Here is a 12,080-nt window from a genome sequence, read left to right as displayed (position 1 = left end):
CCCTCCCTCCATATCAAGACTGAGCAAGGTATTCCACCATAGGGAATAGACTCCAGAAAGCCAGTCCATGCACTTGAGATAGGTCCTGGTACCATTGCCAGCCTCCTTACCCCACAACAGGTCAAGCCACATAACTGTCACCTGCATTCAGAGGGTCTAGTTTGGTCCCATGCAGGTTCCCCAGCTGTCAGTCCACAGTCCTTGAGCTCCTACTAGCTGGGTCAGTCTCTGTGTTTTTCCACATCATGCTCTTGACCGCCCTTGTTCAGATGATCCCTCCTCCCTCTCTTCAACTGAAATCCAGAAGCTCAGCCCAAGCTTGTCTGTGAATCACTGCATCTACTTCCATCAGTTACTGGATGTAGATTCTGTGATGGCAATTATGATTGTCACTAATCTGATTACAGGGGAAAGCCTGTTCAGACACCCTCTCCACTATTGCTTGTATCCCCTTGATCTCTTTTGTTGTCTTATTGCTCTAGCTAGAACTTCGAGTAATGTGTTGAATAGATATGGACAGAGTGGACAGCCTTGCTTGTTTCTGATGTTAGTGGAGTCACTTTGAGTTTCTTTCCATTTAGTTTGATCTTGGCTTGCTGTATATTGCCTTTGCTATGTTTAGTTATGTTCCTTGTATCCCTGATCTCTCCAAAACCTTTATCATGGAAGGGTGTTGGATTTTGTCAAAGGCTTTTTCAGCATCTAATGAGATGATCCTGTGGGTTTTTTTTTTCTTTCAGTTTATATGGTGGATTAAATTCACAGATTTTCATATGTTGAACCTTCCCTGAATCTCTGGGATGAAGCCTACTTGATCATGGTGATGATTTATTCCATGTGTTCTTGGATTCAGTTTGTCAGTATTTTATTGAATATTTTTGCATCAATGTTTGTGAGGGAGATCGGTCTGTAATTCTCTTTCTTTGTGTTCTTTGGGTATCCTTGTTTGGGTTTACTGTAGCCTTGTAAAAAGAGTTTGGCAGTGTTCCTTCTATTTATATTGTGTGGAACAACTTGAGGAGTATTAGCATTTCTCTAAAATTCTGGTAGAATTCTGCACTGAAACTGTCTGGCCCTCAGGTTTTTTTTTGTTTTTGTTTTGTTTTGTTGGGAGACTTTTGATGACTGCTTGTATTTCCTTGGGGATTATAGGTCTATTTAAATTGTTTATCTGGTCTTGATTTAATTTTGGTATGTGGTACCTCTCCAGAAATTTGTCCATTACATTAAAATTTTCCAATTTTGTGGAGTACAGGTTTTGAAAGTATAACCAAATGATTCTCTGGATTTCCTCAGTGTCTGTTGTTATGTCCCACTTTTCATTTCTGATTTTGCTCATTTGGATAGCCTCTTTCTGCATTTTGGTTAGTTTGTATAAGTTTCTCTATCTTGTTGGTTTTCTCAAAGAACCAATTCTTTGTTTCATTGATTCTTTGATTGTTCTCTTTGTTTCTATTTTACTGATTTCAGCCCTCAATTAGATCATTTCCTGTTGTCTACTCCTCCTGGGGAGTGTGCTTCTTTTTGTTCTAGAGCTTTCAGATGTGCTATTAAGTCACTAGTGTGAGATTTCTCCACGTTCTTTATGGAGGCACTTAGTTCTATGAACTTTCCTCTTAGCACTGCTTTCTTGGGGTCTCATAAGTTTGGGTATGTTGTGCTTTCATTTTCATTGAATTCTAGGAAGTCTTTAATTTCTTTATTTTTCCTTGACTCAGTGATGTTTCAGTTGAGCATTGTTCAGTTTCCATAAGTTTGTTAGCTTTCTGCAATTAGTGTTGTTGAATTCTAACTTTAAGCCATGGTGATCTAGTAAGATACCTAGAGTTATTCCAATTATTTTTATATCTGTTGAGGTTTGCTTTGTTACCAAGTATGTGGTCAGTTTTAGAGAAGGTTTCATGAGGTGCTGAGAAGAAGGTACATTCTTTTATGTTTGGGTGGAAGGTTCTATAGATGACTATTAAGTCCATTTGAATCATGACCTATGTTAGTTCCCTTATTTCTCAGTTAAGTTTCTGTCTGGGAGACCTGTCCAGTGTTGAGAGTGAAATGTTGAAGTCTCCCTCTATTAGTGTGTGGGTTTGATATGTGATTTAAGCTTTTACAAATGTGGGTGCCTTTGTATTTGTGGCATAGATGTTTAGAATTGAGACTTCATCTTGATGGATTTTCCCTGTGACAAATATGAAATGACCTTTTCATTTCTTTTGATTAATTTATTTGATGTCTGTTTTGTTATATATTAGGATAACTACACTTGCTTGTTTCTTGGGGCCATTCAATTGGAAAATCTTTTCCCAACCCTTTACTTTGAGGTAATGTCTGTCTTTGAAGTTGAGGTATATTTCTTGCATGCAGTAGAAGGATGGGTCCTGGTTTTGTATACATTCTAATAGCCTGTGTTTTTTTTTCTAATAGGTAATTGAGACCATTGGTATTAAGAGATATTAAAGACCAGTGATTGTTAATTCCTGTTATATTTGTTTTGTTTTGGTTTGGCTGGTGGTGGCAGTAGTATTTGTGTGCTTCTCTTTGGGGTTTGCTGGTATGAGGTTTTTTGTTGCCTGTGTTTTCATGGGTGCAGCTAACTTCCTTGGGTGGTGTTTTCCTTCTAGTACTTTATGTAGGGCTGTATTTGTGTTTTGTCATGGTCTTTCTTTGTCATGTTTTCTCCATCTATGGTGACTGAAAGTTTTGCTGGGTAATGTAGTCTGGGCTGGCATCCATGGTCTCTTAGTGTCTACAGAATGTCTACCCAGGACCTTTTTCAGAGTTTCCATGGAAAAGTCAGGTATAATTCTGATAGATCTGCCTTTATACGTCACTTGGCCTTTTTTGTTTGCAGCTCTTAGTATTCTGTATGTTTAGTATTTTGATTATTGTATTGTATGACGAGGGGACTATTTTTTGGTTCAAGCTATTTACTGTTCTGTAAGCTTCTTGTACCTTCATAGGCATATCCTTCTTTAGGTTGGGAAAGTTTTCTTCTATGATTTGTTGAATATATTTTCTGTGCCTTTGAGCTGGAATACTTCTCCTTCTTCTATCCTTATTTTTCTTAGGTTTGGTCTTTTCATATTGTCCCAGATTTCCTGGATGTCTTAAGAATTTGTTGGATTTAACATTTTCTTTGACCGATGAATCTATTTCTTCTATTATATCTTCAATTCCTGGGATTCTTTCTTCCATCTCTTGCATTCTGTCCGTCATGCTTGCATCTGTAGTTCCTGTTTATTTACCCAGATTTTCCATTTCCAGAATTTCCTCCATTTGTGTTTTCTTTATTGCTTCCATTTGAATTTTCAAGTCTTAAACTGATTCCTTCACTTATTTGATAGTTTATTTTTTCTTAGTATTCTTGGCTTTCTTGAGTTTCTTTAAGGGATTTATTGATTCCTTCCAATTTTTTGTTTGTCTTTTCCCCACTTTCTTTAAGGGAATTTTTCATTTCCTCTTTAAACTTTATCATCTTCATAAAGTTATTTTTAACATAGTTTTATTCTGCTTCATCTGTGTTGGGATGTTCAGGTCTTGCTGTTATAGAATCGAATCACTAGTTTCTGATGCTGTCATATTGCTCTTTAAATTGTTGAATGCCTTCTTACTCTGCCATTTACCCATTTCTTTTTCCAATTGGTGCAGATGGAGCCTGTTCCTCCATGGTCTCTCTTCCGCCAATTGGTGCAGATGGGGCCTGTAGCTCCAGGGGTTGCTCCTCCTCCAATTGGGCCAGGTGGGCCCTGTGTCTCCCTTAGTCATTGATACAGTGGAGGGATGGTTGGGTAGCGGGCAGGGAGAATGCTGCTGCCTGGTCACTGGGGCTGTGGTGGACGTTTTGGGGCTAAGGCCTAGAGAGAATGGCTGTCCAGTTGGGAGCTCAGACACCTCTTCCTTCAGGTGTAGGTAGGGTGTGTGGCTCCCTTGGTCACTCATGCAGTGGGGAGATGGTTGGGGGGGGGAGATGCTGCTGCCTGGTCACTGGGGCTGTGGTAGATGGTGCATGTTCATTTTTAAGAGTGTCCATTCTGCTATTGAGAACAATGATCTGTCCTTGCTTGAAGTGGGAAATTACCAATATGGAGCCAAGTAGAAATATAAGGGTATTTAATAGGGAAAAGCCTTACTTACAGAGGACCTAGCCAGCTGGTGTGGCAGCAGTCTGTATGCAAGGAAAAATGAAAGTGAAACACAGCCCTGACCCTCTCACTCTATGTCACCCTGACCTGTAGCCAGCCGCTAAGCAGGCATGGCTACAGGTTCCCATACACTTGCTGCTTAGATAAAATTGATGTGATCTGTTCTTCCATAGTCTGTTGAAATTTTCTCTCATTTTTCTTATCAACTGATAGCAAAGGAAGAATAAAATCCCAAGATAGAATGTGAATTTCTCTACTCTTCAGTTTTTTTATTACTTGTTTATGTATTTTACATCCTGACTGCAGTTTCCCCTCCTTCCTCTCCTCTCAGTGCCTCCCAGCTCCATCTGTCCCCACCCACTAATCCACTCCACTTCTGTTCAGGAAAGGGCAGACTGCTCGTGAATATCAACAAAACATGGCATACCAAATTGCAGTAAGACTAAGTGCCTTTCCTTGTGTTAAGGCTCAATATGAGGAGTATGAGGATTAGGGTCCCAAACGCCACTTAATGTTTGGCTGTGGATTTGCATCTGTTTCCATCAGTTGCTGGATGAAGCCTCTCTGACAGTTGGTCTAGGCACCCATCTATAAGTATAGCAGAATATCATTAGGCATCATTACATTGACTTTTTTTTTCTCCAGTCATGTTTGGTTCTACCCAAAGTTTCTAGGCTATCCCACCTGTGGATTGTAATGATAACTCTTTCTGCCAGCCGCCTGAGTTCTTCCGCCATGTTACGGCCCCCAAATAACACACAGAGATTAATATTAGTTACAGTGTTGCTGGCCAATGACTGGGATTTCTTATTTGCTAGCTTTGTCTTATCAACCATAACCATTAAATCTATATATTTTATAAAGACTTATTGAGGACACTATCGGCATGCATCCTCTCTTCCCTGGGATCACATGGTGACTCTCCTCTTTACTACATTTCCCAGAATCCTCCTCGACTCCTAGACCCACCTATCTTGCTTCCCTATTGGCCAACAGTGCTTTATTTATCAACTAGTAAGACAAACATATACACAGAAGACTTCCCCCATCAGTGGGTCCTTGTGCTCCTGGCAGTTTTGGGATGGGCTTACTCTTCTTGCATGGGTTTTAGGCTAGACCATTAATTGGTTGCCACTCCCTCAGTCTCTAGACCATCCTTACTGTAGCACATCCTATAGGCAGGACAGACTAAAGGTTGAAGGTTATGTAACTGGTTTGGTGTCCCAGTTACTCTACTTGAAGTCCTGCCTGGTCATAAGAGATGGCCAGTTCAGGCTACGTATCCTCTTTTGCTAGGAGTCTTATTTCGTCATCCTTGTAGATTCCTGGGAGGTTCCCTTGCACTGTGTTTCTACCTGACCCTGAAGTCCACTCACGAAATCTCTTCTATTTCCCCTTTCTAGGGAGAACGTGGTTTCCCCACACACACACTTGAAGCCTCCTTGTTACTTAGTTTCTCTGGGTCTGTGAATTGTAGCATGGTTCTCCTTTATTTTAGGGCTAATATCCAATTATGAGTGAATACAAAGCATATTTCTCAGTCTGGGTTACCTCACTCATGATGTACTCTAGTTTTATCAGGTTTTGCTACATCTGTTTTGATGCATTGTCCTAGATGCATGCATGTATCCCATGATTTTTGTGCCTTCTGATAATTTTTTAATTTAGATTCTATTTTTAATTGAAAATATTTTTCATACAATATGTTCTGATATATGAATAGAAAAAAATAGCTAAAGCAAAAGCACAAGAAACACATAGATACAGAGACACATTCTCACACACAGAAAACCCATAAAAACAGAAGCCGTAATATGTAAGCAGAAGGCCTGTAAAATTAAAAAAATGCTCAGACAAAGCATTATGAGTTTAAAAAAACATACCTCCAAAAATGCCATTGAATTCATTTTCTGTTGGCTGTCTACTGCTGGACATGGGACTGCCCTTAAGTATCATTTGTAAATGCAGTGAGATTCTGTTGGAGGAAACTAATTTTTCTTTTGCAAGTGTTTACAGTTGGGTATCAAGTGGAGAATTTACCTACCAATGCCATGTTCTGGGTTTGGCCTGTAGCCCTGCATTCAAACAACTTTCCACACAAAAAATGAACAAAAGCTAATTCATGTGCATAATTCATTTAAAGTTAAGATGATACAGCTGATGAGGATTGTTTGGAGATGTGGTCTTACTCTGGCACAGGCTGGAACTCATGACAGTCCTCCTTCTCTTCCCTCCCAAGGGTTGAATTTACAGACATAAACCCCCCAAGCCCAGCTGCTTTTCCTTTTTCTTCTCCCCTTTATAGTAGGAAAGAATATTTTTTTTTTCTGTTAACCCCCCAACTGTTCCTTTGGGTAGTTTCTGTAACCAGTTCAGAATGCTTCCCTAACTTAGAGATTTACTGCGTAGAAGTAAGACTGAGCCACTTTGTGTAGACCATGGGGTCTTTTCTGTTGTATCAGTACATTTACTTCCCTGTTGTTTGTGATATTCTTGTCATATATATTAATTAAATCTCAGTACATGTAAGCCTGATGGCATAGTGTTACCAGTTTGACTTTGAGGATTTCTATACTTTTCAAGAAAAAAAATACTAATAACAGCCTTTTATATTTATCCACACATGTACTGTTTCTGATGCTCCTCATTTTTCTTTATAGATCCAAATTTCCATATGGTGTCATTTCCCTACGATTTGAAAAACATCCTGTTATTTCTTGTAGTGCAGGTGTTCTGGCAACAAAATTTCCATGTTTAATTTAAAAATATCATTTCTTTTTTTTTTTGAGGAACTTTTTATCAGAAGTCAAATCCTGAGGTAGCTGATTTGTCTGTTTACTTTCAGCATTGTAGATGCTATCCCTTCTCTTATGTTCTGGCCATTCCTATTGCAGTGCTAATAGAGCATCATATGTAATGCCATTGGTCTGTGTGTCACTAACATTTCTCAAGTTGAAGGATCTTCTTTATCTTTGCTTTTACTCCAATTGACTATTAGGTTTTTCATCGGGTTTAGAAAATATTCTGACATTACATTCAGTACACATTTCTCTAGTTATTTTTTCTGCCCCATACTCATGAATTCTTTTTAAGATTTCACTTTTTCCTTTTTAAACAGCTTTTGGTTGCCATTACAGTCCCGGAGAGTCTGCTTATTTTTCTTCAAATGTTTTTTTTTTCTATTTTCCAAATTAGGTCATTTCTGTTGCTTCTGTTATAAAATTCACTCAACATTTATGCTTTCATCTTCATTTTCCAATTTTATGTCAACTACTGTAATTTTCAGTTCTAAAATTTCCATCTAGTTTTAATTATAGTCTAAATATGTCTCCTGAAGCTGCCTGTCTTCTCATTCATTAAGAGGTTATGTCCATCATATAACTACTCCTTGATTGCCTGATAAACCAATCTGAAATTGAAATTATCATAAGTCCAAAATGTGTTTCAGCCAAGCTTCTAGTACCAGAAAACCTGGATTGCTCCAACTTTGGTCAGAAAAGCCTCTTCGTGCAGTGGAGAGATATCCAGCTAGTCAGAGTGCTAAGAATGACTGTGTGCTAAGCCATAAATGGGACATCTTTATTAATAATCCCACCATCACCATGTTCAGGGATTATTATGAAAGAAGAGGCAATACTAGAAGGTGGAAATGGGTGCTGTTTAAAAAAAAAAAAAAAAACAAACTGTCTTCTGGGGATGGCATGATGATCACAATAATGACCTCACAGCATCTCTGGTCACCTATACAAAATATACTCAGCCAAAATTCCATGCACATATGCATAGCAGTAACTGGATTTAGTAGGATATCAAAAAATAACATGAAGTTGGGGAAGGCTTATTAGAAGGATACAGAGGAAGTCTGAGGGAGGGGAAAAGGAATAGAAGGTAAATAGGATCCTATTTTATTATATACATATGTGGAATTTTACAAAATAAATATATTTTTCTAAATGGATTAGTTTATTTGGGCTTAAAGTTCCACGGGGAGAGCCCCTAGTGGCTGGGGACACATGGCAGCAGGCAACCAGGTCAGGAAGCTGAGAAATGATGTGTTCAACCACAAGCATAAAGCAGAGAAAGCAAACTGGAAGTGACATGAGGAGATTATATATAATTAGACTCCTCTATAGGTCTGAGCTTGTGTTCAGGAGTCACTTTTCATTCTCCATAGTAGAGAGGGTAGGGACAGATCCCTGTGTTTATAGAACACAGAAGGACGTGAGAGCGCTTTGCTGCTTTTGTTTCCTCTTCATTGTCCTCCACTCAGCAGTCCCTCATGTTCAGAGCGATTCCTCTCTATAGCCTACCCCTTCCTTCAGAACTTTAAAAGTTTTCTCCCTTGGGAAATAAACACTTTTCACAAGAATTTTGTCTCTATTCTCTGCCATGACTTGTGACTTTTTGGTCATGGACATTTTTAAAAAGTATTCAAAGATTCAAGTTATTGAGAAGGAACTCACAACAATGGCTAAACCTTTCTAAGAAAAGGAAAGTGAAGAATTCGTTTCACCATAAAAATTATCTTATAACACTCAGTTATATGAAAGGGGCCTCATATGCAGATAAGAAGGCAGTAGACTGGAAGATCTTGTCTTCCAGTGTATGTCTTCTTTCCTATTTCTGTGATGGACACTTGGCCTCCTAGGGCTAGCTCCAACAGTTCTTTCAACAACTGTTTCTACAGTTAAGCCACATATCAACTTATATACTTTGTATTAGTTGATACATAGTACAAAAGACTAGGACAGACTATCATATAATCTGATGAAATTTGGAGCTCAGTAGATGTGTGGGTTTGTAAATGTGAAGGAAAATGGTGAAAAAGAGAGGAGGGGAGGAGAGAAGAAAAGATTATTTAGCAGTTAACATCTTAAGTAGGTGTGGCTTTTCTTTAGAGTTTAAAATGCTGAGCAAAAGGAGAAGTCATCTTCTGAAGGAACAGCCATGATTACAGAAGCCCCTAGGAAGCTTTTAAAAAGGAAAGAATGCAAGAGGTAAACAGGCAGAAAGGAGATGGGACTGGTCTCAGGCATCCATTCACTTAAATGGGTGAGACTCCAGACATCCCCTTAGTAAATCTTTTCCAGATAACTTAAATTCACCACCAGTCTATGAATCAGTGCCTAAAATCAGCATCTTTTCTGAGAACACAACTTGTGACAGAGGCCACTTTTCCTATGATATTTGATAAGAACAGATACAAGTATGCCAGCATTTTTCTTACAAACCTGCCTCCTTATGTGAATCTCAGTGTGTCCCACTATGTTCCATGCTTCCATTGTTTTCCATCAGTATCTCAGTAGGACATTGACATGCCAATCAAAGACACCGTGTTTCCAAACTCCTGCCATTCTTTGGTGAGACTTCCATACCCATGTGGTTGATCCATCCCTGATATAGCAAAGGAGATTTTGTTCTTCATTTCTTCACATTTCTGAAGTGATTCCATGTGACCATAAATCAAGCTTGTGTTACCTATTGTAGTTCCATCACAAATACATTGGCCTTAGTGCCTTAATTGTTTATCTTCAGCCTTCTGTCTCACATTCCTCACATACCCCACTCCAAAGGTTTGCACATTCATTTTATTTTGGTTTTGATTTATCTTACATAAATAAATACTTCCTTTCATTTTGCTTTTCTGCCCAGTCTTTGATTCTTCATTGCTTCTTTTTCTTCTTGTCTGTCCCAGACAATAAATTAACGTAAATGCCTCCTTATCAGCTTACTTAACCTCCTTGGGCCTCCAGTTGTTGCACTATCCCTAGATAACAAATGCTGATAATTTAATCCCTGGTGTTCATCTTTAGTACTTAGGGAACATGGTAGATATGCACGTCTCTTTTTAATCTGCTTTTTTTTATTTCGTAGACATTCTGATTCTTACTTACACTCTTTGGCTTTAGTAGCAGTTTAATGGGCTTGAGTGTCATTTTTATAACTCTAAATGTAGTTTGAGGATTAACATCACTAAACTAGTCTGTTCTCCAAAATAGTTGTAGCAAGACACAAATATACATTCAGAAAAATATTCAAATCATATATCAATTAAAATAGGAAAAAGATTCTCACTGCCATGAATTGTATTGGAACTCACGCCGATTTCAAATATGTCCATGTGATCTGTGTCTTCCCCTGTGCCGTTACAGTCCATTCATGCTTCCTCCTTCAGCTTATTCAAGTCAAAATGTGATGGATGGCTGCGTGGAACCTCATCATCCTTCAAAAAGTGCCCAAACTCTCCCAGCAGTGGACAAAACAGGAGGGAGAAGAAGACAGTTGAGTTTCAGTCACATGTGGAGGATGACGTCGAGTGGATATGCAAACAGAAAAATGCAACCAGACCCCAGAGAGGTGAGTGTAGTGTCTACAGAAGCAGAAAGAGAAGCCACTAAGGATAGTGAAAGGTGACTGGTGTCTGCAACCCACTAAACAGCAGGTGACTTCCACTATGCCACACTGGAGTTAGCATTTCAGATAAACACAGGCCTGCAAAGATGTGGGTGGCACAGCTACCAGATTCTCAAATCACATCTACATTTGTTCCTCTTAGAGTACTGGTATGCTATCCTCTGTCTAGTTTGGCTCCCTTTTTAAAAACTGAATTGGGCAGTAAGTATGTTCATAGATATCAAATGATGTTCTCAAAGTGAGTAACAGAATGAGGAGTTGAACAAAAACCTCTCCTGATTGATCCTCAGTTGACTGGTAATGTGGGGAATGTAGAAGGGAGATCATGAGTGTCTTTACATTGCAATTAAACACAGTCACCCAAGTCTGAACAAATAGTGCTTAGCATTCTTAGAAGCGCTAATAACACTACAGATAACTCTGAAATGATAAAAGAGGTGTTTGTTTCCCAGCTGCTCCTGGAATGACTCCTGGTACAGTCTATGCCAACAGCCTCAAGGACTAACTGGAAAGGGAATGTCCTTGTGGAGATATATACAGGAAACAGCCTCCTCTGCTCAGACACTGCTCAGGACTGTCACCTGATTTTTTAATGGACTCCTCCTTCCACCAGGAAAGCTCCTCTCCTGCACTGTTAAGCAACCAACTGTTTGTAATCTCTGCATCAACTCTCATGTTTGCTTTATTTATTTGAGGATGGGTGTGCTGCATGAGAAAATTTTACATGCACCTTTCTCTCCTTTTCCCACCTGCTGCCAGCTTTGCTGTGTTCTGAGGGCTAATTGGCAGTAACCTAGAAATCACTTTATCTTCTTCCAGACAACCTAGAGATGACAATTTTTTCCAAACTTCAAAAGGGAAATGCCACAATTTCTCTTTGGCAAAAGGCAGATATTCTAGAGAACTCCACTGAAGACAAACAACATTAAAGCTTCCTTTTAGGTGTTGCTACCTAAGACAGGTGAAATTGAGAAGACTTACTGTGCGGAATAGCCTCTTACTCTCTGGCAATAGTCTTTCAGCAGTGGGAAACCTTTACTTTGATTCCCCTTATTCTTGGCATTGCACTTCAGAGAGAGAGAAAGAGGTTCCACTCAGAACTGGTCTAGTGGTTACTCTGCAGGGCTTAACATAATTTTCTGTTGACTTGTCAACACATGTATGTTGTGTGCCAGCACTAAAATGAGAAAATAAGCAACTGTGTTGCAAAACAGCAGAGGAACAGCTAGTACGTGTGGCTGGTTGAGACTCACAGTGTTAGAGAGCAGCTCTTAAAGACACTTGTCAGGCACCACTGGGACAGTCTAGCTATGCTGGAGGCAGACCTCTCCCTGTCCCAGCTACAGAAGCCAGAAGCCTGGAAAAGGCTGGTGTTCTCCCCTCCCACACACAAAAAAATCAATTTCTAATTTGAAAGAAAATCATTTCTGACCACGAGGAGTTTGGAACCCATGACTGGTGCTGTATCGTGTGCTGACGTTGCAGCACTTTTTGTTGTGCGCAGTGAATCCCAGTAGTGCTGCTCGA

At 39.3% G+C, this 12,080-nt stretch overlaps 1 protein-coding gene across 5 annotated transcripts in view; it reads left to right on the top strand.

Annotated features, from left to right (window-relative positions):
• The window catches only part of Kiaa1328 (KIAA1328 ortholog), a 276,897-nt gene that overhangs the window by 208,464 nt on the left and 56,353 nt on the right, over positions 1-12,080 (top strand). For 4 of the 5 annotated variants that reach the window (XM_035440239.1, XM_035440240.1, XM_035440241.1 and 1 more), the window contains one exon: positions 10,315-10,496. In XM_035440239.1, the coding sequence (XP_035296130.1) occupies positions 10,315-10,496 (182 nt within the window). Of the gene's footprint in view, positions 1-10,291; positions 10,497-12,080 lie in introns of all 5 variants that reach the window. The other variant, XR_004768371.1, reaches the window with a different exon arrangement.

This window comes from Cricetulus griseus, chromosome 2, assembly GCF_003668045.3.
Source record: "Cricetulus griseus strain 17A/GY chromosome 2, alternate assembly CriGri-PICRH-1.0, whole genome shotgun sequence".
Taxonomy (NCBI): domain Eukaryota; kingdom Metazoa; phylum Chordata; class Mammalia; order Rodentia; family Cricetidae; genus Cricetulus; species Cricetulus griseus.
The sequence above is the reverse complement of the archived record's forward strand: the minus strand, read 5'-3'. Positions and strand labels throughout refer to the sequence as shown.